The sequence below is a fragment of the Emydura macquarii genome, unplaced genomic scaffold, assembly GCF_026122565.2.
Source record: "Emydura macquarii macquarii isolate MOO-44397 ecotype Brisbane River unplaced genomic scaffold, CSIRO-AGI_Emac_v2 contig_2768, whole genome shotgun sequence".
Taxonomy (NCBI): domain Eukaryota; kingdom Metazoa; phylum Chordata; order Testudines; family Chelidae; genus Emydura; species Emydura macquarii.
The window spans coordinates 4,768,337-4,795,457 of NW_027132905.1; the positions used below are offsets into that span (position 1 = coordinate 4,768,337).

The 27,121-nt window shown below is 42.0% G+C and overlaps 1 protein-coding gene across 2 annotated transcripts in view; it reads left to right on the forward strand.

The window, feature by feature from the left end:
• Positions 1-27,121, forward strand: part of RNF130 (ring finger protein 130) — an 80,189-nt gene that overhangs the window by 22,045 nt on the left and 31,023 nt on the right. For both annotated transcript variants that reach the window (XM_067566508.1, XM_067566507.1), the window contains one exon: positions 18,477-18,727. In XM_067566508.1, coding sequence (XP_067422609.1) covers positions 18,477-18,727 — 251 coding nt within the window. The remainder of the gene's footprint in view (positions 1-18,476; positions 18,728-27,121) is intronic.

The window sequence follows — 27,121 nt, forward strand, 5'->3', positions numbered from 1 at the left end:
CCTGCCAGGCTAATGTAAAAATCAAGCAAAAACCTAGTGGTTCAGATTGCTTTATCTTAAAATTTATCTCACATCAACTTGTTTCTCCACTTGTGTTTTACTTGTTGAGGTTAGATAACCTGATTTTATAAGCCTATGCAGTCAGTGCGACTTTCTTAGATAACCGTGTGAGTCTCTCATGATGTAGGATGACAGGACAGGTGTGGCTGGCCTTTAGGCCTCCAGTGGAACATGAGGAGTGGGACTAGGCCTAAAATCAATAAACTGAGATGGAAATTAACCTTTCTAGTGGTATGAACACAGATGATATATAGCTTTTAGCATTTTATATATATATTTTTTTATTCTGCTAATAAAAGCCATATGGGTAACAAACATCAACTGCATCATATTTAAAGCAGTCTTCTCACTGCATCTCTTGGAGGCACATAATCAAAGTCTTTCATGCAGTAGATGGAGTTGTCTGACCAGTTAATGGGTTCTGAACAGGAGATTGAAGCACATCCTTGGAGCACAAGGAGGCTATTGTCATTCTAAGACAATTGAGAGAATCTTTTCCATGTCAGGGAGACTGGGAGAGCAATCTGGGACAATACCAAAGTGCTTTTTCACCCACCAGTGTAATACCTGTAGCCAATGGGGTAGAACCTGGCTTGTTTTCAGAGGATTGAGAAGTTACATAGTGAAACGGCCCAGGGGTTTGTTAGTGATCATCAGCGGTGACGTACTATTTCTCATCCAAAGGCTGAACCTCCAGCAACATAGTGTCCCCTAATTCATAGTTTCTCAACCTGTGGTACACATACCCCTCATTTCTTTCTTCATAACATTTCTGGGGGTATGCGAGACACAGGCAGGGTGTACGTGGGGAATAACATGGTGAAGGGGAGGCGGGTGGCAGCAGCCCACTTCTCACCCAGTCACAACTCCCAGCTGGAAGGCAGGCGACAGCCACTAGCTTCTGGGGGAGGTGGGCAGCTTCCCGCTGGGTCCCAGCTCCCAGGTGGGAGCCTGGTGGCAGCCTCCTGCGTCTTGCAAGCTGGGCTCACAGCTGGGTGGCAACCACCCACACCCCGGCTCCGAGCCGAGGGACAGCCTCCAGCGCCCCAGCTTGAAGATGGGCAGCAGCTGCTTGTCCACAGTCCTAGGTCCCAGCTGGCGCAGAAGCCTCCTCTGCCCCAGCTCAGATTGAGTGGCAGTCACCCACCTCCTGAGCTGGCAGCCAGGTGGCAGCTTCCTGCAACTTGCCTGGGTGGCAGCCCCCATCCCTGGCTCAAAGTCCAGTGCCCAGAAAACTTGTCAATTTCCCGGCTCTAGCTGAGTTATGAAATTGACAACTATGACAGCCCTAGATTTCACCTGGGTGAAAAGGTGGTAACCCTACCTGCACTAAATCTGACATCTGTCCTATCACGGCCTTATATACTCAGCCCTTCTTCCAACATATGGCTCACATTAGTCTGTAAATATAAAATCCCATGGAAAATTGAGTGTTGGGGTACTTATTAAAATTTTCAGAAGTTAGGGGGTACTTGCTACTTAAAAGGTTGAGAAACACTGCCCTAGGTCCTTGGATTTGCGTATTGTATGTTTTTGTAGCAATTTGAGATTCAAATAAGGTGGTTTTCTTGCCATTCCTATTGTAGACTTAGCTATACTTAATTGAGAGGACGTAGACTGAAGGTTCTCTATGGGGATATTTTGCCTAATAGCAAAATATATATAATTTATACAGATGAACACTTCATTAGTATCCATTATTTTCTGACTCCAAAATCATTTGGAGAAAATTGAACCCTCGGTCCAGAAATAGCAAAGATGGAGTTGCCTGCCAGCATCACCTCACTGTTACAGGATGAACGAAATTAAATATTTGGTTATCAAATAAAAACACTTTGGTAAGAATCAATTCTAATTTGGCCCGTATTAAGCAAATATTTTGACTTCTCGAGGTTGCAGATTATTTTTAAGCAGGTTTTGGATGTAAAAATATCATAGGCCCCAAGGTCATGACTCTTGGACACTGTTCCACTGACAATTCCTACAGGAAAAAAAGCTTAAAAATAAGAGTATGAACTTTGTATGGAATCGGAGGAAAAATATTTCACATAAAATATTGAAGAAAAGTTGGTTGATAAGGCCAGAGGCTTGAGTCTAATTGATAGCCACCTTATTTAGCTTCCTTATTCTGCCCAGTGACAAGGTTATCTTCCCTCTTGGTTTAAAACTGAATATAATCTTAATACTTTGTGCTATCTTATGTCTATACACACAGGTTTTTAGAATTTCATAGTACATTTAAAAATTTTGTCTGCATCTTAAACCTGTGGTAGCATTCTTCATGCCGTTTGGCATTTCTTTAAAGACTGGTGAACTTTTATAACAGAGTTGTGGGTTATTAAGAAACAGATTGCAAGTATTCGTTGTGATTTTATTTTTAAGATCTGTTTTTCTCCCCCATGTCTTACTTATATGCTACCCTGGGAAGAAATAAGCTACATTAGGTAAGAATGTAGGTTAGAAGACATATTGAAAATGCTGTTGAACTAATACAGCACTAAATGTGAAGTATTTACATGTTTAAACTGCTTTACAAATATCAACTAATCCTTGCATTACTCCTGTTTGGCAGGTATGCAAGTATTATTATCCTTTAACATACGTGGTTAAATGACTTGTCCAAGACCACACAGACTCCATGTCAGAGCAGCTTTAGCTGCTGCCTTCATGTAAACATATACTCCCTTCCTGTGTATTTTATTATATCTCCAGGGCTACAGAATTCCCAGGCAAAAGAGGTCTGAGCAACAGGTAGAAAAAAAAAAATTATCTAAGAACTCTCCTCCATTGAGCACTTTCAAAGATATATTTCAAACTTTTTTAAAATGCATGTTCTTCTCTGACAGAGTAAAAGGTGATCAGCTTGACTCAAACTGGTTCTCAAAAAGGTCAACCTAAAAAGTCAATGAATTCATCACTCAAAATTCAGATGTTGATAGACTATGTGTTTCAGGAAAAAGAGAGCAGTCACATAAGATGCATGCTGCAGTAGAATCAAAATGAAGTCTCTTCTCCTTTCCATTCCAGCCTTGCCAGGTCAAGTAGATAGAAAGAAGCATTACTTGGGGAGGGAGGGAGAAGCGTCTGTAGACACGTTTCAGTCTTCAGCTGCTTTATACTTGTTTCTCCAGAGTTGTTTTGCCTTGGTATAAAGAATTAAATGGCTGAGAGGGTTAGGTCATCTTTGGAATAAAGTTTCCATCACTTAATCTTGAAGGTCCTGAGGATACTACAAGATTTTCTGTGGGAGCATGAGCTATAAATGCTGTTTCCAGAGGGTAACAAGCTCTGCGGTTAGAGGGAGGACACACAGAACAAGCAAAATGATCAGTCACATATGTCTGATCTATTTGAATCTAATAATAAGGCAGGGGTCAAGAGGTAGGTGGAAAAAGAACCTATTCTTACCATTTAAACAAAATTCAACTGTCATAATTTCAAGTTCGAAAAGGATTTATAATTTTTTCTGTGGTTCTCATCTCATCTGAGCATAGCATACCATGGATTTATCTTCCTGATACCTCAGTGAAGTGGAGTAGTAGTACAATTCCCAATTTACAAATGGAGATAAGATGCAGAGATTCAGTGACTACAAGGTCATAAGAGATGATACCTCAGAGTTACAAGTAATCATCTATTCGTTGTCCCTAAACCCTAATCCGCGCCCTCGCCCTAATCTTCGCCCTCGCCTTCGCCCTTGCACCAACCCCTATCCCCCCCCCCCCAACCCCAACCCTATCCCTCACCCTCGCTCTCACCCTATACTGGGACCCAACCCTCGCCCTGGCCCTAACCCTATCCCTCGCCCTTACCCTCACCCTAACTCTTGTCCTCGCCCTCGACCTAACCCTAAACCTCACCCTCACCCTAATCCTAGCGCTTGCCCTTACCCTAAACCCTCACGCTCACCCTAAACCCTCACCCTTATCCAAACCAAACCCTCATCCTATTCTATTGATTAACAGTTCCAGTGGAGCATATGAACATTTTGATGGAACTTTGAATGTAAGAATACTTTTGTTTGTGGTGCTCTTTGAGGTTTAAGTAGTAAATACCTGTGAATGCTTTAAATGGCCAATTATCTTCTGCTAATATAACTAGTTACCGATGTGCTTAGGACATAGGGGATGATACTTCAGAGTTACAAGTAATCATCTATTCATTGTCCCTAAACCCTAACCCTCGCCCTCAGCTTCGCCCTCGCCCTAGCCCTCGCCCTAAACCTTCACCCTAATCCTAGCCCTAATCCTCGACTTTGCCCTCGCCCGAAATCTCGCCTGAATCTTCGCCTTCGCCCTAATTCTCGCCTTCGCCCTCGCCCTAATTCTCGCCCTCGCCCTAATTCTCGCCCTCAACCGAATCTTTCCCCTCGCCCTCAACCGAATCTTTCCCCTCGCCTTCACCCCCAACCGAATCCTCGCCCTCTCCCTCGCCTCCGCCCATACCCTATCCCTCGCCCCCGCTCTAACCCTTGTCCTCGCCCTCGACCTAACCCTCACCCTCGACCTAATCCTAGCCTTTACCCTCACTTATGTCCTCGCCCTTACCCTAAACCCTCACGCTCACCCTAAACCCAACGCTAACCCTCACCCAAACCCTAACCCTAACCCTAAACCCTCACCCTACCCTATTGATTAAGAGTTCAAAAGGAGCATATGAACATTTGGATGGAACTTTGAATGTAAGAATACTTTTGTTTGTGGTGCTCTTTGAAGTTTAAGTAGTAAATACCTGTGAATGCTTTAAATGGCCAATTATCTTCTGCTACTATAACTAGTTACCGATGTGCTTAGGACATAGGAGACGATACTTCAGAGTTACAAGTAATCATCTATTCATTGTCCCTAAACCCTAACCCCTCGCCCTAATCCTCCCCCTCGCCCTTACACTAATCTTCGCCCTCACTTCAAATCCCGCCCTCGGCTTCGCCCTCACTTCAAATCCCGCCCTCGGCTTCGCCCTCACTTGAAAACTTGCCCTCGGCTTCGCCCTCACTTGAAAACTTGCCCTCGGCTTCGCCCTCACTTGAAAACTTGCCCTCGGCTTCGCCCTCACTTGAAAACTTGCCCTCGGCTTCGCCCTCACTTGAAAACTTGCCCTCGGCTTCGCCCTCACTTCAGATCCCGCCCTCGGCTTCGCCCTCACTTCAGATCCCGCCCTCGGCTTCGCCCTCACCCGAATCCTCGCCCCGGCCTTCGCCCTCACCCGAATCCTCGCCCCGGCCTTCGCCCTCACGCTCACCCTAAGTCCAACCCTAAGCCCTCACCCTACTCTATTGATTAAGAGTTCCAAAGGAGCATATGAACATTTGGATGGAACTTTGAATGTAAGAATACTTTTGTTTGTGGTGCTCTTTGAAGTTTAAGTAGTAAATACCTGTGAATGCTTTAAATGGCCAATTATCTTCTGCTACTATAACTAGTTACCGATGTGCTTAGGACATAGGAGACGATACTTCAGAGTTACAAGTAATCATCTATTCATTGTCCCTAAACCCTAACCCCTCGCCCTAATCCTCCCCCTCGCCCTTACACTAATCTTTGCCCTCACTTCAAATCCCGCCCTCGGCTTCGCCCTCACTTCAAATCCCGCCCTCGGCTTCGCCCTCACTTCAAATCCCGCCCTCGGCTTCGCCCTCACTTCAAATCCCGCCCTCGGCTTCGCCCTCACTTGAAAACTTGCCCTCGGCTTGGCCCTCACTTCAGATCCCGCCCTCGGCTTCGCCCTCACCCGAATCCTCGCCCCGGCCTTCGCCCTCACCCGAATCCTCGCCCCGGCCTTCGCCCTCACGCTCACCCTAAGTCCAACCCTAAGCCCTCACCCTACTCTATTGATTAAGAGTTCCAAAGGAGCATATGAACATTTGGATGGAACTTTGAATGTAAGAATACTTTTGTTTGTGGTGCTCTTTGAAGTTTAAGTAGTAAATACCTGTGAATGGTTTAAATGGCCAATTATCTTCTGCTACTATAACTAGTTACCGATGTGCTTAGGACATAGGAGATGATACTTCAGAGTTACAAGTAATCATCTATTCATTGTCCCTAAACCCTAATCCCTCACTCTAATCCTCCCCCTCGCTCTAATCCTCCCCCTCACCCTTACACTAATCTTCGCCCTTACTCTAATCTTCGCCCTCACCTGAAAACCCGCCCTCGGCTTCGCCCTCACCTGAAAACCCGCCCTCGGCTCTCACCCCAACCCTCACCCTGGCCTTCGCACGCAAACTAATTCTCGCCCTTGCCTTCGTCTTCAACCGAATCCTCGCCCCAACCCTCGCCCTCGCCCCAAACCTCGTCCTCTCCCTCACCCTCACTTTTGTCCTCGCCTTCACCCTAAACCCTCACCCAAACCCTAACCGTAAACTCTCACCCTACTCTATTGATTAAGAGTTCAAAAGGAGCATATGAACATTTGGATGGAACTTTGAATGTAAGAATACTTTTGTTTGTGGTGCTCTTTGAAGTTTAAGTAGTAAATACCTGTGAATGGTTTAAATGGCCAATTATCTTCTGCTACTATAACTAGTTACCGATGTGCTTAGGACATAGGAGACGATACTTCAGAGTTACAAGTAATCATCTATTCATTGTCCCTGAACCCTAACCCCTCGCCCTAATCCTCCCCCTCGCCCTTTAATCTTCGCCCTCACTTGAAAATCTTCGCCCTCACTTGAAAACTCGCGCCCTCGGCTTCGCCCTCACTTCAAATCCCGGCTTCGCCCTCACTTCAAATCCCGCCCTCGGCTTCGCCCTCACTTCAAATCCCGCCCTCGGCTTCGCCCTCACTTCAAATCCCGCCCTCGGCTTCGCCCTCACTTCAGATCCCGCCCTCGCCTTCGCCCTCACCCGAATCCTCGCCCCGGCCTTCGCCCTCACGCTCACCCTAAGTCCAACCCTCACCCAAACCCTAACCCTAAGCCCTCACCCTACTCTATTGATTAAGAGTTCCAAAGGTGCATATGAACATTTGGATGGAACTTTGAATGTAAGAATACTTTTGTTTGTGGTGCTCTTTGAAGTTTAAGTAGTAAATACCTGTGAATGGTTTAAATGGCCAATTATCTTCTGCTACTATAACTAGTTACCGATGTGCTTAGGACATAGGAGATGATACTTCAGAGTTACAAGTAATCATCTATTCATTGTCCCTAAACCCTAATCCCTCACTCTAATCCTCCCCCTCGCTCTAATCCTCCCCCTCACCCTTACACTAATCTTCGCCCTTACTCTAATCTTCGCCCTCACCTGAAAACCCGCCCTCGGCTTCGCCCTCACCTGAAAACCCGCCCTCGGCTCTCACCCCAACCCTCACCCTGGCCTTCGCACGCAAACTAATTCTCGCCCTTGCCTTCGTCTTCAACCGAATCCTCGCCCCAACCCTCGCCCTCGCCCCAAACCTCGTCCTCTCCCTCACCCTCACTTTTGTCCTCGCCTTCACCCTAAACCCTCACCCAAACCCTAACCGTAAACTCTCACCCTACTCTATTGATTAAGAGTTCAAAAGGAGCATATGAACATTTGGATGGAACTTTGAATGTAAGAATACTTTTGTTTGTGGTGCTCTTTGAAGTTTAAGTAGTAAATACCTGTGAATGGTTTAAATGGCCAATTATCTTCTGCTACTATAACTAGTTACCGATGTGCTTAGGACATAGGAGACGATACTTCAGAGTTACAAGTAATCATCTATTCATTGTCCCTAAACCCTAACCTCTCGCCCTAATCCTCCCCCTCGCCCTTACACTAATCTTCGCCCTCACTTGAAAACTCGCCCTCGGCTTCGCCCTCACTTCAAATCCCGCCCTCGGCTTCGCCCTCACTTCAAATCCCGCCCTCGGCTTCGCCCTCACTTGAAAATCCCTTGCCCTCGGCTTCGCCCTCACTTGAAAACTTGCCCTCGGCTTCGCCCTCACTTGAAAACTTGCCCTCGGCTTCGCCCTCACTTGAAAACTTGCCCTCGGCTTCGCCCTCACTTGAAAACTTGCCCTCGGCTTCGCCCTCACTTCAGATCCCGCCCTCGGCTTCGCCCTCACTTCAGATCCCGCCCTCGGCTTCGCCCTCACCCGAATCCTCGCCCCGGCCTTCGCCCTCACCCGAATCCTCGCCCCGGCCTTCGCCCTCACGCTCACCCTAAGTCCAACCCTAAGCCCTCACCCTACTCTATTGATTAAGAGTTCCAAAGGAGCATATGAACATTTGGATGGAACTTTGAATGTAAGAATACTTTTGTTTGTGGTGCTCTTTGAAGTTTAAGTAGTAAATACCTGTGAATGCTTTAAATGGCCAATTATCTTCTGCTACTATAACTAGTTACCGATGTGCTTAGGACATAGGAGACGATACTTCAGAGTTACAAGTAATCATCTATTCATTGTCCCTAAACCCTAACCCCTCGCCCTAATCCTCCCCCTCGCCCTTACACTAATCTTTGCCCTCACTTCAAATCCCGCCCTCGGCTTCGCCCTCACTTCAAATCCCGCCCTCGGCTTCGCCCTCACTTCAAATCCCGCCCTCGGCTTCGCCCTCACTTGAAAACTTGCCCTCGGCTTCGCCCTCACTTCAGATCCCGCCCTCGGCTTCGCCCTCACTTCAGATCCCGCCCTCGGCTTCGCCCTCTCTTCAGATCCCGCCCTCGGCTTCACCCTCACCCGAATCCTCGCCCCGGCCTTCGCCCTCACCCGAATCCTCGCCCCGGCCTTCGCCCTCACGCTCACCCTAAGTCCAACCCTAAGCCCTCACCCTACTCTATTGATTAAGAGTTCCAAAGGAGCATATGAACATTTGGATGGAACTTTGAATGTAAGAATACTTTTGTTTGTGGTGCTCTTTGAAGTTTAAGTAGTAAATACCTGTGAATGGTTTAAATGGCCAGTTATCTTCTGCTAATATAACTAGTTACCGATGTGCTTAGGACATAGGAGATAATACCTTAGAGTTACAAGTAATCATCTATTTATTGTACCTAAACCCTAACCCTCGCCCTAACCCTCACCCTCACTCTAATCTTTGCCCTCCCTTTGCCTTCACTCTAATCTTCGCCCTCACTTCAAATCCCGCCCTCGGCTTCGCCCTCACTTCAAATCCCGCCCTCGGCTTCGCCCTCACTTCAAATCCCGCCCTCGGCTTCGCCCTCACTTCAAATCCTGCCTTTGCTCTCACCCTGATCCTCGCCCTGGCCTTCGCACGCAAACTAATTCTTGCCCCAACCCTCGCCCTCGCCCCAACCCTCGTCCTCTCCCTTGCCCCCGCCCTAACCCTCTCCCTCACTTTTGTCCTCGCCCTCACCCTAAACCCTCACGCTCGCCCAAACCCTAACCCTAAACCCTCACCCTACTCTATTGATTAAGAGTTCCAAAGGAGCATATGAACATTTGGATGGAACTTTGAATGTAAGAATACTTTTGTTTGTGGTGCTCTTTGAAGTTTAAGTAGTAAATACCTGTGAATGGTTTAAATGGCCAGTTATCTTCTGCTAATATAACTAGTTACCGATGTGCTTAGGACATAGGAGACGATACTTCAGAGTTACAAGTAATCATCTATTCATTGTCCCTAAACCCTAACCCCTCGCCCTAATCCTCCCCCTCGCCCTTACACTAATCTTCGCCCTCACTTCAAATCCCGCCCTCGGCTTCGCCCTCACTTGAAAACTCGCCCTCGGCTTCGCCCTCACTTCAGATCCCGCCCTCGGCTTCGCCCTCACGCTCACCCTAAGTCCAACCCTAACCCTCACCCAAACTCTAACCCTAACCCTAAGCCCTCACCCTACTCTATTGATTAAGAGTTCCAAAGGAGCATATGAACATTTGGATGGAACTTTGAATGTAAGAATACTTTTGTTTGTGGTGCTCTTTGAAGTTTAAGTAGTAAATACCTGTGAATGGTTTAAATGGCCAATTATCTTCTGCTACTATAACTAGTTACCGATGTGCTTAGGACATAGGAGATGATATCTCAGAGTTACAAGTAATCATCTATTCATTGTACCTAAACCCTAATCCTAGGCCTAACCCCTTGAATTCAGTGTTGCCAGTGTTAGACATTTTCTCCTTAACTCTTTATGCCACATCTAGCATACATCTTTTACGCCCAGTGTAGGCTTGGATTAAGCCTTTAAAATAATCAGAACAAGCTTACTGCTTCATTGCATCCTTGGATAAATCATGTATCCTTTTTTGAGAGTGAATATCTATTCAGTGATGTACATAGGTTGACTTTCTTTTCATTCTGATTTTAGAATTAAAAGATTGTGTAGTTTTTTAGAGGATGAATCTTATACCCCGTCCCTCCCTCCTCAGCCCCCAAACCAGGAAAGCATGAATTACAGATAAAGGGGAAAATATATAGTCAGATATTCTCTGATAAGAGAAGAGTAGTTGAGGAAGGAGAATTCATACTTGTTTTGAAATGTGAGGTGTGTTATATGGAATGTTTTTGGTCACTGGTTCAAAGGCAGAACAGGGACAGTAGTTGACAATGACTTCTGGTCACTAATGGCTGTTCACTAATGGCTGTTCAGTACATCTATATGTACTGGACTTGTGGGTAAGCAAGTCCTTTCCTGAGGGATTCGTGACAGTAAGCTTGTGCTTCAAGGGTCTGTGTATCGCGTCTTTTCAGAGGACATTGCTGCTTCTGCCCCATATGGCTGACGGTGGCTATAAATAAGTGTACATGAAATATACTACACTTTCACTCCATTCTGCCATTTTGGTGATACCAAAAAAGATCACACAGCAACAGACTGTCAAGTCATATTGGAGTAAAAATGTTATTACTGAAAAATAGGATTCTCATCTCTTATGAAATGGTTTCAAGGCAACACCTTTAGGCAAAACCATTTACTGTCTCCCTGGCTGCAGTAACTTTTCTGAAAAGATCCCACCACTGCAGCTCCACTGGTGTAGCAGTGGTTCCAGAAATGGTATGCAGAAGGCTTCAAACAGCTGCCAACATTTTAACCACCATATTATTTACATTTGTGCCATGTTAGTAAAAGTGGGAAGTTTTTCAAAAGTAATGGCTAATGTAGACATAGCCTTGAAGATGCAAGTATGGATTGAGGCAACTATTTGTTGTTGTGGATATACCTCTAAAAGAAATTTGAGTTCTAAAAAGGATACAGGAAAAACCTGACCCTAAAGCTGTTTGCCCAGATCAACACCACACACTTTGAGACTAGTGCCTAGGTCTGACAGATGGTACTCATTTAGATTAGTTTTTGTGCAATTTAAGAATAGATATGTTATGCATACTATTCTTTAAAAAAAAATCTGTTAAATGTTGTTTAAATACAACCCCCATGGCTTTACTTCATGCAGAATATCCTGAAGAGGAGAAAAAAATCCTGCATTTCCAAAAGTGTGAAAGAAACTTTTGTCCGAGTCTACCACATTCAGTATGCTCAATCAAAAGGGTACAGACTAATAAGTTTTCTCCCATAAGGTGTGTTTTCAAGCAGTTCTCAGAACATTTAGGAAGTACTAATTAACCAGACATCTGTTTCAGAGGCTTACAAGATCATAGACTTATATATAACATTCAGTACATCAAGTTACTACACAAAGGTTAGCTTCAATAGGTAAGACACACCTACACTATGAACAATCAAGAAATTACAATAGTGTTCCAGTTTTTAGTGTAGACAGGATCTTGACCATGTTCCATATCCAGGCTAAAATTTTGGAAATGTAAAGCACTTCCACAACAGTGACTTGCAATATGAAAGTTTCTCCCTTATACACAGGGAGCTATTTGCTATTTCTAATAGCAGTATAGACAACTAAAAATCAGCAATATTGATGCTAAAGCTTGAATTCTAGTCTTGTCTACCTAGGAAGACATGGATATACATGTGCAAGATTTAGATCAATTACAGAAGATTGTGAAAGTCCAGTCTACACTGATTTGGAACCAGGATGTAATCAGACTCCCTGACTCAGTTGTACTAATGCAAATAGAACCCTTTTTAAAAAAATAGTGTTTGTAGAAGTCAGTTCTAGAGTCTTACAACAACAAAGGACACTTAAAAGTAAACACACTAGTGCAATTAGAACAAAAAAGGAAATTTCAAATATTTTAGTTTTACAAGAGCAAGACCAGGCATTGGAACAGTATTCTGAAAATCTGCTTGCACCCTTCACTATCCTGGGGTTTACAGTTCACAATTACACTGCTAATAAATGTTAGCAGTTCACTCAGTTCCTGTTTTGTTTTCTTCTTTAAGAAGAGAGGGAATGAGTTTAAGATTAAGGAACACAAATCCAGAAAGTGTATGCAACTTTCCAAAGAGTGGCACGGGGAAATCACCTTCAAAATAAACTAAAGAAATTGTGTTTCCATGCCAGTTTAACAAGGCTGTGACAGATTAAAGCATTTTCACATCCCCTGCAGATTTACAAGCCTTAAACAGGAATACCTTTCCCAACAGAACAGCTTGTGTGGTTTTTTTTAAGCTTCAAGCTTTCAATATAACTCTCTAAATGTAGTGCCTGTCAGCACGGGGATCTGACAAGACTTATTTCTTGTGAAAGGGACAACTAAATATAAAAACCAGATGACTACATTTTTTTGCCTAAATTCTTAGACCAATTTAGAATTCAACTATTGACTTCTGCATTGCTTAATGGTCACAAAATTGCTCCATTCTGCCCCTCAAACATTAAGTGGATTTTTATTTATGAGTGAGCATGAGCGAGGTCTTTTTATTTAAGCCACCGTTTTCACTCTCCCTCAAGAAAGGACTTACTCACCTACAAGTCCAGTTCATATAGATATAGCTGTGATAGCTTACTGTCAATGAGCATGATTTAAGTCTAGTAAGACATCACTGGCTTCTAGATGCTTCTGTCTTTCTCCACTATATTCACAGCTTAAGACAATGCATAAAGGCCTAACACTGTGTACCTCATCTAAAGAAACATGCTTTAACTCTCAAAGATATAGTACAGCATTATGCCATTGTGTTAAAAATGAGCTGTGCTCTAGACCCCTAAAGATTTCAGGAAGTACCTCTGGGCTTCTGGCATAATTCATACTTTATTTTATCCTAGTCATTTGTCTCAAATTGTAAGTTCTTCTGGGGCAGTGACCTGTCATGTATGTGAAGCACATAGCATACTTCTGGGTACTTGCATTAGCATTTTCTAACTCTAGTAGTTGGTAGGGAAAAGGGCAAATTTCTTCAAAGTAGCAGTACCTGACAGCTGTTCTATTACGCAAACCTAAATTAAGAACTATTCTTTGTCTGCAGGTTCCTAAACGTGTGCTTGCAAGGATGCTAACAAGAAACCTCTGCATCTTAATCAATTTGTCCTCTAGTCATATTAGCAATAGACCTGCATATTGCATAGTTTCATTAGAATATTTGTTTTGCTTTCTGTGGAGGTGGCATGAACAGGGACTTCAGAAAAATTGACTTTAAACCTTCATACTTGTGCAAATAAGATATACTTTGCATGTTTAAAGTATCTGTGATGGCTTTCTTTAAGTCTATAATAGCCTTTCACATTACTTGAGCAAATTCATTTACTACCCAGTCAGCTCAACAGCTGTGTTTGTGTTCTGTTCTGAGTGAATATGCTAGTTCAGATATCTATCCTTCAGAATAAAGGATTTGAGCCTCTCATGGACAGTGCATAGTGTCATTTTATTTTAATATGCATTGAAATGCTTCCATAATGCATGACAGTGTAAGTGTGGGATTTTTTTTGCTGTTGTAATGCAAGAATGGAGACATTTGGCCTCTGTAAAGACTGTCAGTCTCATTCCAAAGCACACTGTTTACTAGTACTGAAAACTTCATTGTGGCAATTACATCTGCTACTTTATATGTTTTCCTACTCTGATAACTGAAATAAACCTTGCCCATCCTACAGTGGTAAAGATGGTTGGAGATGGTTGGGGGGGAGCTTTGTCAGGAGGTTTTCGGTGCAAATACCCTGATGACAAATTATCACCAGCTAGTGAAGGTGACAAGTAATGGCCATCTTTTAATATTGTACAATGCTTATTTCAAAGAACAAGACTAAACAGATGAATGTTCCCCTTTTAAAATCCATTGTAACACTCTAATTACTGGTTGTTTTTATTAAGTTGCCAGGATGGAAGGACTGTTGTCACCAAACTTAAATGGTGTCAGCCTACTTTTTTTTAAAAAAAATGGCTTATAGAAGAATCAGATATTCACGAAACATCTGCCTTTCACCATGTCCTCACCAAGCACGAACTTGTTCAGTCAGATGCTTGTGGACATTCCAGGATGTCGGCTGAGAATTTGTTAGACAGATGTTTACTGCTCTCCTTTGGCGTCATGGCTGTCTTAATGCTAGCACTAAAATAGGGACATAGAAATTGCCATGCTGAATTAGATCTGCCCCATGCTCTGTTTGATACAGATATGGTCTGTTTAATTCCTGCAGTGGCCAACTATATAAGTTTCAAAAGAAGATTCAGTAGCCTTAGAGGAAAGTAAAAGTAGAAAGGAGTAAATCTACGACTGCTCATGGGACAGTGGAATATATGAGAGAAAATGAGGACTCTTTTTTGAAATAGCTGTCTGCCTGTTTTCTTAACCTTGTTTATTTTAACTAGGAGTGAATCCAGTCACTCTGTGTTAATCTAGTGAGCTAACAAAATATGGAATTTTGGTAGTTTACAAAACTTAATCTCACATCATTTAGCAGGGGGGGGGGGGGACTCTTGATCTGAGTGCTGCTATTTTTTCCGTATCAGTTTCTTCTTCCTTATCACTTTCTCCTTCCCCTCTCCCCATTGCTTTTCAGCTCTTCCCTTTCTTTGATTCCTTTTGTCACGTTTGTTTTGTCTCCCTCTTTACAAAATAATTAATAATAAAAATTGTGTAATGATGATGTTCAGTTGTGCTTTGACCCCATAAATTTACAGCCAGGCCATTTGAATTGCATTTAATATAGGAAAAGCTACACTAATATGAAATATGAGAATTAGTTAAATTAAACATTGGCGTCTGTGAATGTTGCAACCTAGATCTAGTGTCCATTCTTAGCTCACAGCCTGTGCCTGGTTTTAGTGAACATCCCAACGTCTTTTTCCTGGAGAATAGCTTTGTTTTTGGCTGACTAAAATGTTGGTTCTTATTAGCATTTTGGGATGTGACTTCGCTGTTACTCATTTCTATAGATACTTTCAAATTTTTATGTTCAGTATCTCAGAGGTTTTTCTTCCACCCTTTCGAAGCTGTGTAAGATGTGAAACATTTGATGGACTTTTTTGCCCCTTCTCCATGGGTATTTGGCTAAACAGCTTTGTTATTTTTAGCATACTAAAGAACTTTTCACTTCAGGGAGCTCTTCCTATGCAATGTTGTCCCAAGTTACAATTTCCACTGATTAAAACATACAGAAAACTGTCGCTTGTGTATACAACCTGTTTTCCTTTTTTTCCTTAGTTTTCTTTCTTGGCCCTGGCAGGGTGGGAAGCAGTAGTGATGGTTTCTGTCTGTTTACCTTTGACTCCTTCCATGTGTAAATTACATTGCTGTAGTGGCAAAGAACCCCAGTCATGGTCCAGACCCCATTGGATTTTGCTTACTTTACACTTGGTCTTTTAAATATGGTGGCTTGATTATACTCCTTCCACCCTATTCATTTAAAATACTATAAACTGTTAAACAGTTAGGTAGTCTGCGATTACTGTGGGGGGAACCACCTCCTGTTTGTTCTTGATGGGCTATGGAATTTGTTTTTGAGTAATTGTCATATACATCAATTCTCCTGATAGGGCTTTCCATCTTTACTGAGACTGAGGGCAGGTGCCATTCTGTCACCTACGCTTGTGACATTGAGAAGCCCATTAGGACAATTTCTTTGAGAGCTCTAGATAGTGAGTTTAAGCATGTTCCTTCATTATTATACTACCCTTTTCAATTACCGTTTTTCATAATAAAGAGTTCAGGGCTAAAGAGACTTGTTAAATGTGTTCTCTGTTTCCTATTCTAAAAGAGAAACATTACATATCATCTCTTCCAACCAGAAAGCAGGAAGTAAAAAGATTGGCACTTTTCTTATCTAAGGCAAGCCCTTCCTCCTTCATACTAATGTGAAAAACTGTTCCCCTGTTTTTCTCCTTTTCTACAATAAGAAACAGAGACAAAAAAGACAGGGGTAAAGAGAAGCTGTTTGGAGAAACAAGTCTCTTCATCTAAGCCGTCATCCTCTCAATCTCTAGTGTAGAGGCTCTTGACATGTAAGTGTATTTCCCTCATACTGTCTCTATGGGCTCTAGCAATTCCCCTATCTCCTCCATCCTTTACCCAATTTTCTGGATTGTTGGGGTGGTGGGGGCAGGTTTATAGCCTCATAATTTACTTACTCTGACACCCCCCCGCCTCGCCTCTTTTGTTGGGCTTTTTTCTTTCTATAGGAGCTCTGTTTCTTGCTCTTTGCTTCCATCATATCTAGGGGCTCTGTCTAATCTCTGTCCCAGCTGCTCTGACTGTACTGCTGACAGTCCCTGCACTCAGTCATCTGATTTCTGCTGAATCTTGGCATTTGTTCTTCCTCCCACTCTCCATCCAGACTTATTCCTTGTTTTCTCTTACTCCAGAGTAACCTGGCCAGAAATTGATTTTTGCTACTTCACCAGTGAAGTCCCCCTTCTATAGCTCTCTGTCGTTCCTCTTTGCAGCAATTTACCTGGGGTCACCAAGGGAGTCAGACAATTTTAGGGCAATGCTGCAGCTTTCTAGAGCAGCTGCCACTCAACTCTATGTACTCTAAGGCAATCTCTATCAGGAAAATTCCTCCGCTGTCTACAGCAGCCTCACCATACGCATTCCCCAGACTAGACAGAGTGATCCAAAACTATCTCTAGTGGGCACACAGAGGAGAGGACTTGGCAGCTCAAAGCAGTCAAGACCATAGAAGGTAATTCTTTATTCCTTAGCTACTCCTTCAGATGGACCCCCCTGAAGAATAAGCCATCATTCCTAAAGATTCTCACCCATCTTCTCAAGGTCCCTTTTATGCAGATCCACACATTATGAAGTTTGAAAGATCATGGCTGGCTTCCTACCTGATGCTGTAATATGGGAAAGAGATAAGACATAGGACAAGAAAATTACTTATTGGTAATCTTGATTTGTCTTTCTCCTCCTCTTCACTCCATGACTTTTCCTAGTCTAGAAATAGTCAGACTAATTAGAAAAGTGCTCTCTTTATGGGGAGTAGTGAATTGCCTATATGTTTGCCTCCTGCTTCCTGATTGCAGTGATCTTCACAATTAAGCAATGGGTTATTCTGGGAAGAGATTGGAACCAATATTTTCATTAGTAGCCATGTGAGGTAAAACTTACTAGCTACTGCGGTAGAATTTTTTATTTGCATGGCTAGAATTATTTCTTAGTTTTTTATTTTTCTGTAGATCGAGATACAAGGACAGAGTTGTGGTTGTCTGAGTAACTTCAATTACAAAAACTTCTATTACGAAAATATACTGTTTGTGTTTATTCAGAGTAAGCTTAAATTTGAATTTCTAGGCTTTTTGACTTTTGATAATTACAGTGGTCTACTAAAGGCTTTCCCATGAGGTAACAGTTAAACAGCTTCATATCTAGATTAATGAAGTTCTTTGCCTGGGAATTTGTTGCTCATTTGAGCTGGGAGCTTTCCAGCTTCAGTCACGTCATCTGATTCATTGACACCGCATAGAAAGCTTACTGTATTCTCTGCATTAATTTGAATTTTATAAAGCTATAACATGATAGTTAATTGAATGTACTTTGCTGTTACCTGTGCTGCTTCCCTTTCTCTTCAGATATTTTATAGGCCCCTAGCAGATCACTGCCACACTTGAGACTGTGGTGCCTCTTGAGGGGGAGAACTGAGAATCACTTTTTCTTCCTTAATTGCTTGGCTTCCTAAGAAATGTAATTATTCTTTAAAACACATTGCACTTTACATGGATGATACCTATGAAGTTCTGTAACAAAACAAAAACCATGATAAATTCCATTTATATTCTGTAGTAGTGAAAATTTCTAGTGGGATTTCTGTGGAATAGTCTTTAAGTCCCAGGAGAATAAATATCTGCTCTGATCTCATGGCTAAAGTTTGCAGGGTATCATACATGGGTAAGAAATGTACCTTTTTACACTAGTTCAATACACACAGTTTCAAAAAGCAGCACCTATGACAATCTATTATTATTCTGTAGCATTCAAATACATGGTACCACTAGGGAAACTTAACATCATAGTTCAGAGATCTGTGTCCACAGGACAAGCCGTGAATGCTAAACAGCCACAAGATGTCGAAGGGCTAAGTGCATTCCTTTAAGTCATCAAACATCTGTGTAATAAAACCTTGGTGTGAACGGTGTGCCATGTTAATTTTAGTTATAACGTTTGTGGGTTTTTCTTTTATCTGTCTTTTGTAGGAACTGGAGACATTGTTGCTGTCATGATTACAGAATCAAAGGTAAAGGAGATCCTAAATTACTTGGAAAAGAACATCTCTGTCCTGATGGCAATAGCAGTTGGAGTCCGTGTTCCTCCAAAGAATTATAGTCGTGGCTCTCTAGTCTTTGTGTCGATATCATTCATCGTTTTGATGATAATTTCTTCAGCGTGGTTGATATTTTACTTCATCCAGAAGATCAGATACACAAGTGCACGTGACAGGAACCAGGTAAGGTGTTCCTTGCTCCTCTCTATTTAATGTTTTCATTTTCATATATTACAGTAGTTAACTATCAAATCATCTATGTAGTAATTATACTATGCTATTAACAATGAACCCTGTATTCCAGGGGAGTATGTGTCAATGGAGGAAAACTTTATCTAGCAGACTCTTGCTATGATGGGTAACCGTCATAGAAAATCTCAGTACAAAAACCAGGAAGGATTATTATTCTGTGCTATGAGATACTCTAGTTGATTGTCACTGCAAATTCTTTATTGGGCCATAAACTTAAGTGTGATCTGCCTTTTAAAATTATTAGTCTGAGAAAGTAGGATTCCACCACTCTTTTCTTGAGAAATTTAAAGTGAACTGCTCGAAAGCTGTGTGTAGCAGGATATAATGAAAATCCTAAAGAAAGAATGCATCTCCTTATGATTATTCTTCAGTTTCTTGAATCTGCTAATTAATGTATATGGGATTATTTAAAATGAGAAATTCCTTTTTTGAGAACTCTAAACAAAAATGACCCGATGTTATAAACTGATGTGCAATGTAGTACAATATTTTCCGCTTCCCCTGATGAGTATGGAGACTTGGAGAAAGTGAAGTTCTGGATAAACTTTTGGAGTGCCTAGAGAGTTGCTGTTAGAAAACATGACTAACCTTCAGTTATCTGGGAGTTTTTGTTAACTGGTGGTTGAATCATATTTAATTTTCCTGAGTTGTATCATGCACTGTATTTGAGATTACCTCAATCTTTATATAAAGTCTCATGTGTCCCAGGACTGTTGCCACAAAAATTTTCATGGAGCTTGGAATTGTAGGGAGTTTCACTGTTAGTCACTTTTACAGAGCATATTTTGGCTATGTAGCAGAAGTCTGTCTTGGTTTTATCAACTCTTTAAGTTAGTAATAAGTAACTAGAGTGGAAATCTTGGCATTAAAAAATAAACTTACATCCTTAATATTTTGTGGAATACTTCGTCATTAAGTGCCATAAATTCTAAATAACAGTGGCTATATTATCAATATCTTCCCCTGAGCTAAATGTTTACACTTACAAAGATACTTCTAGTAATTCATAAGGTGACCAAGATATGAAGTTAAAGATTTTTTGATACTGCCTGACAGAGTGAGAGGAAGGAAGGTCTAGTGTTTAGAGATGTTAGCCTGGAACTCAGAGATCCATGTTGAATTTCATGCTCTGCCACAGAGTTATTGGATCACCTTGGGCAGGTGTCTTAGTCTCTCTGTGCCTCAGTTTCGCCCCCTCTCCCCCTTTAAAATGGGAATAATAATACTCTGCTACCTCTCAGGAACGATGTGAGGATAGACAGTGCGGTGCTCAGAAACTGTTAGTGCGTGTGATAGATATATGAAGTACCTTAAATAGATATATGAAGAATATATGAGAGTAATCCTAGAAAGGGTTCGGATGATTTGAATATTCTATGAAAATCGTGCATGTCAGAAGTGTAAAGAATAGCTTATAAGCATACGGATGAGTTACGTAAGCAGTCTAAATCCAGAGATGAAAAGGAGAACACTTACACCTAGGAAGAAATCAAGAGGTGAGGAATACTACTCGAAATAGGGAAAGGATTGGGCTTAATCTGAAGCAAGGGAGACTTAGATTTGATATTACTAAACATTTCTAACTGTAAGGGTAGTTAAACTCTGGCTTCCAAGGGAGGTTGTGGGATTCCCACCAGTGGTGGTTTTTAAGAATAGGTTGCACAAACACCTGTCAGGGATGCTCTGTGTTTAGTTGGTCCTGCCTCAATGCAGGGGACTGGACATGATGACCTCGTGAGGTCTTGTCCAGCCCTACATTTCTGAGTCACCCTCTTGAAAGTGTGGGGCAATAGTAGTGATCTAATAGTGTGGTATCATGGTCGAAAAGAGAATCCAATAAATAGACCTCCGAATCATAGAAGGAAATACAGGACTGGAAGGGATCTTGAGACTCTTATGTCATGAAACATGCAGAGCTTCTATGAGCCACTGGCGGACGTTTCAGTAGTGTTTTCTGACCCACTGAAGACACCTGACACAGTTTATAATGAAGAAGGAGTACGTAGGGATGGCAGACTCAAACTGTCTGATGCTGCTCGTGGCACTCAGTATAGCCGCTGATGTCCAGTTCCCTGCATTGAAACAGAGTATACCTAAACCGTCCCTCACAGGTGTTTGTCTAACCCAGTAGTCTCCAAACATTTTACCCCACACCCCACTTTGCTCCTGTTTGTGTCCTCTGCAGCCCCCCTCCAGCTGGAGCTGGGAGTGGGTCCACAGTCTGGGCTGGGGGCTGCAGCAGGGCAGAAGGGGCTTCGCTGCTCTCAGGCCTGGGGTGGCAGGGGCTCCTGCACCCCTCACAATGTTCCTCCACTCCTCCCCCAGAGGTGCGCACCCCACATTTCGAAGATCTTTGGTCTAACCTGTTCCTAAGAACTTCCAATGATAAGGATTCCACAACCTCCCTTGGGTTATGTCTATGCATTGTAAGCCCAGAGTTAGTGGGATTCGAATCAGCTGACCTGTGTTAGAGAACCCAGGACTTGAGTGTCTCCACTGATTGTTAACCCCCTGTGTTCAGAATTTTCAAACCTGGTGCTCTGGCATCCATACAGACCTGAGTCAAACCAACCATATCCTAAACTCCCAAGCGCTCTCCCAAAATGTGACTGTGGTGCACTGTGGGAAAGCTTTTCTCCCACACAGCATGTTTCAGGAAGTCTGAATAGCCCAATAACACATCCTGCTGATCAATCATTTTGCTGCGGTTGCTTCCAGCTACCCGAGCAAGCATAATAGAGGAGGTGCCTCTTGAACTTCTCTTGCTTGAGCTTTCAGTCTTGTTGTGAAACAGGCAGAGCTTCTGTGAGATGCTGGTGGATGTTTCAGCAGCGTTTTCTAACCAACTAAGGCACCTGACAAAGCTTATGGTGGAGGAGTACCTAGGCATGGCAGACTTGAACTTTCTGATGTTGCTCATGACACTCGGTATAGCTGCTGATGCCCCCTATGTAGACAGGCGCTTCTGGAGCAGGGCTACAAACTGGGATCACATCATCATGCAGATCTGGGATGACCAGCAATGGCTCCAGAACTTTTGCATGAAGAAAGCTATGTTTCTGGAGCATTCTGATCAGCATAAAGAAGCACATGGAGCCACCCTTGCTGGTCCAGAAGCAGGTTGCTATAGCCATTTGGAAGCCGATTATCCTAAACTGCTAGAGAGCCATTGCCAACTGGCTTGGTGTTGGAAAGTAGATTGTGGGTAAAGTGATAATGAAGGTTTCTGAAGCAGTCAGATGTATGGAAAAAATGATATTGAAAGGAATAAATTATATTCCTGAAGTAATTGCTGGCTTTGAGAGAACAGAGTTTCCAAACTGTGCTGGGGCCGTTAGTGGGACTCATGCCCATAGTTTGCTCTCCTCAAGGAGCACATGAGTACATAAACTGCAAAGGGTACTATTTCATTGTTATGCAGGACCTCATGGACCACAGAGGCCAATTTATGAATGTCAACATGGGTTGCACAGGGAAAGTTCATGATGCCAGGGTTTTCTGCTGATTAAGAGCCTGCATTCATGACAGGCTAGACACTGTTCCCACCAAATGACATTGTCATAAATGGAGTTACTGTCCCCACTTGTTCTGGGGGACCCCACATACTCTCTTTTTGCCTTGGCTTATGAATCCATACTCTGATTTAAGAGACTCTGACAAAAGACGGTTTAATTACACTCTCTGCAGGCGTAGAATGGTTGCTGTGTGTGCTTTTGGCAGATTGAAATCCTGTTGGAGATGTTTACAGACCCCCTTTTGGATTCCAGTGTCATCTCTTCTATCCACATTACTATGGCTTGCTGTGCTCTTCACAGTCTTTATGAAGCCAAAGGTGAGCCATTTCCTCCTGAATGGACTTGATTCAGCGGCTCCTCACTGTCTTGATACACTCAGCTAGAAAGAACGCCTACCACAGCTGGAGCTGGATGCACCTAGGCAACAGAAGTCAGGGATGCTTTGTGCTCCCACATTATGGACTTGCATGGCCCAATGGAAGAGGGAGAATAGTACTTTATAAATGTGCTTATTGTAGGTGGTGGTTTGGAGGCTCATTGGTTTTGGGAAGGGGGCGTGCTTGAGGAAAGATGTGGAATTTTACATATGAATTTCATGAGCACTCATGAAATGGAGGGAGGGAGGTTATTCACAGTATGGATTAATGTAAAGAAGTGATTGAAGTATGAATTGCTTTTCATAACTGTATTGAGGGGTAGCACATAGTTCTATCTTAGCATTTTATTTAGCGGTAATGCAAGGAACCTACAAGCCATTAGCCTGTAGCATAAAGCTTTGAGGCCTGTGGACTTCAGCATATATAAGTGGCCTGACAGTGATCCTGAGTTTTGAGAGGGAGTCTGTACAAGATACCAAGTAACCACAGGAACAATGAACTGATACTAGGGTTGGATATTTTAGGATAAAATGTCGGCAGATGCTTAACCACAGACTTGCCTTTGCAACCAATGGACGTATATGATCAGTTGAAATCATTAATGTGCTAACCTATAGGTTAAGGACACCCCAACATTATTAGGATGAGGAAGTTAGATATGGACAAAGGAGACTTGGTGTTTGTATAAATATCCATGACAGCCCTGGGTCCTATAATAGACCAGGTCACCATGTAAGGAGAGATCTGGACCATTGGACTTGTTTGGCATGTCAGGGACAGAACAGGACCTTTGTCTCTTACCACCAGATCCCCAATAAATGGTGAGTTTACATGTAAGGAATGGTACGAGACATCAGTTTCTCTGTATTATTGCTACATTATTATGTGGTTTGGAGCATTGATGTCTTCACTGTTGTGCTAATAAAATTGCTTAAAGTTTTGCTTTGTACTCAGTGTGAGTGTCTTTGTTGTGCACATCAGGGTTCCCAATCAGATATTGAATTTGATATCCTTGATTCTATTGTGCCTGATTCTGACACTAGAATGCTACAATCCCCAGTTCTTTAATTAGCAATTAATTGAAAATAAATAAATAACCACTAAAGAATCGGACAACAAAGAAATGATCTTTGCTTATTAATTCCTAATTGTCCCTGATCATGTTTACCTTTATTTTGAACACACATCATATGATGTGAAGCAGATATAGAAAAATCTTTCTTGATTTAAATAAAATTTATAAATAATAAACATTTATTACAAAAGTATAACATTCACCCATTCCCAAGCATGCCAGGTGCTATTACAACACCAGTAACAACAGAACATTACAGGAGCGGGAGGGAAAGTTCATAAACAAGTGCCACTTAATCCATTCTCTCCATTGGTCACCAGTCTGGTAAATTTGCAAGGCTGCTACTTGGTCACTATTTGCTGGTATGCATGGTCATTCCTGGTACTCTTACTAAAAGTCCAGAGTTTTGTTGATCCCGCACCATAATTTACCAAAATCTGGCTGTGCTTCCATGACCAGGAAGCCACACACTTTGCAAAACACTTGTTCTGTTCAGTCTCCATTCCTACTTGTCCTACTCTCACTGAACATGCAGAACAATTGATCGCTGTCTGTATAGCAGCCCTTAACACATTTGAAAACTGTTGTCAGGTCCCCCTTCAGTCGTCTTTTCTCAAGACTAAACATAACTAGTTTTTTAACCTTTTCTCATAGGTCAAGTTTTGTAAACCTTTTATCATTTTTATTGTTCTCTGGACTCTCTCCAGTTTGTCCACATCCTTCCTAAAGTGTGGCGCACACAACTAGACATAGCACTCCAGCTGAGGCCTCACCAGTGCTGAGTAGAGCGGGAAAATTACCTCCTGTGTCTTCCATACAACATGCCTGTAAATACATCTAAGGCTTGTATTAGCCTTTTTCACAACTGCAACAGTGTTGACTCGTTCGATTTATGGCTCAATGTAACCATCAGATATTTTCAGCCATACTACTATGTAGCCAGTTATTCCCCATTTTGTAGCTGTATGTTTTTAAGTATAGTATTTTGCAATTTAATCTTGTTGATTTTCAAACCAGTTCTTTAATTTGTCATAGTTGTTTTGAATTCTTATCTTGTCCTCCATAGTCCTTGCCACCCCTCACAACATGGTGTCATCTGCAAATTTTTTAAGTATATTGTCCACTCCATTGTCCAACTCCTTAATGAAAATATTGAATAGCATCAGACCCAAAAGAGATCCCTGCAGGACCCCACTAGATACACCCTCCCAGTTAGACAGTAAACCATTGATAACTATTCAAGTTGTACACCCACCTTATGGTAATTTCATCTAAACTATATTTCCCTAGTTTGCGTATGAGTGTCATGTGGGACTGTCAAAAGACTGACTAAAATCAAGATATATTTTGTCTATTGCTTTCCCCCAATCCACTAGGCCTGTCAAAAAATGAAATTAGGTTGGCTTGGCATGATTTGTTCTTGACAAATTCATGCTGGGTATTCCTTATCACCCTATTATCCTTTAGGTGCTTACAAATTGATTGTTTAATAATTTGTTCCAGTATCTTTCCAGGTGTTAAAGTTAGTCTGGCTGGTCTATACTTCCCTGTGTCCTCTTTTTCTACTTTTTAGAGATAGATACTGTGTATACCCTTCTCCAGTTCTCTGGGACCTTACCCAATTTCCATGAGTTCTCAAAGATATTTGTTTCAGCTAGCTCAAGTACTCTAAGATGAATTTCATCAGGCCCTGCTGACTTGAATACATCTAATTTATCTAATTATTCTTTAATCTGTTCTTTTCCTATTTTGGCTTGTTTTCCTTCCTCCTTGTTGTTTAATATTAATTGTGTTGAATATCTGGTCACTATTAACCTTTTTAGTGAAAACTGAAGCAAAATTGGCATTAAACACCTCAGCCTTAATGATGTCATCAGTTATTAGCTCTGTTTCCCCACTAAGTAGAGGACTTGCACTTTCCTTTGTCTTTCTATTGCTCCTAAATATATTTAATGAACCTCTTCTTATTGTCTTTTATATTCCTTACTAGGTGTAACTCATTTTATATCTTATATTTTCTGATATTTTTCCTACTTGCTTGTGCTATTCTTTTGTACTCTTCCTTAGCAGTTTGTCCATGCTTCCTCTTTTTGTAGGGTGCCTTTTTGGTTTTCAGTTCACTGAAGAGCTCCTGATACAGCCATAATGGCCTCTTACTGTTCTTCCTGTGTTTCCTTCACATCAGGATAGTTTGCAGTTGTGCCTTTAATATTGTCTCCTTGGGAAACTGCCAGCTCTCCTGAACAACTTTATCCTTAGGTTTTCTTCCCAGGGGACCTTACCTACCAGTTCCCTGAGTTTGTCCACTTTCTTGAAGTCCATTGTAGCCTAATTCTGCTGCTCTCAGTTCTTCCTTTCCTTGCAATCATGAAATCATCATTTCATGATCACTTTCACCCAAATTGCCTTTCACCTTCAGATTCATAACCAATTTCTTACTGTTGATCAAAATAGAGTCTAATATGTCTGTCCCCCTCGTTACTTTCTCCACTTTCTGAAACAAAAAAGTTGTCCCTAATACATTCCAAGAACTTACTGAAAATTTTGTTTTGCAGTATTAAGTTTCCAATAGATGTGAGGGTAGTTAAAGTCCCCCATTACAACCATGTCTTATGTTTTGAATATTTATTATGCCTCATCCATCTCCTCTTGCATTATATATCATGCAACATGTCCTCCCTTTTTTCACTGTTTGTCCAAGTTTGTACCCCTCTGTGCCAGTATTTCAGAATTAAAGCATTGAGCAAGGAAGGGAACCCATTTGTCATGGAACAACAGCTGATGGGAAAGTTCCATTCTAATCCTACTGTTCACGTAATAGGTGTAATTGATATAGGTGACATGACACCTGTAGATGTTCCCTCTGCGCCAGTTGGCAGCTGAGAAAAAAGAGAAGCTTCTCATTCTAGACAACCCTGTTGCCACAATTGCTGTAATAAACCCTCCTGCTGAGACTGCAGATCTCAGCATGGTGAGAACACTGATGAGGTTGGAAGTAATTTTATCAATTTTCACTGAAAAAACTGACCACCTGCATATTGGAAAACAGGTAATAATAAAGGTGGTAGAAACTTGAGAATTTAGTGTGTGACAGTCTTAAGAGATACTGGAAAAATAGTGTACCACTTACTGACTACCATACCAGCCATGAATAAGCTAAAAGGAGAATGGGCTAAAACTAAACTGCATTTGTGATAAATTTGCATAAATGAGAGAGGGATATGGAATTTGTATGAAAAAAGCTGCTAAATGTTACCAAAAGTAACAGTTATATTACTACTTCTAAGGGCCTGTACTGTTGGTCTTAAGATACTAAGGGATCTTGACTTTACAGAGAAATATGAAAAATAGTACCAAT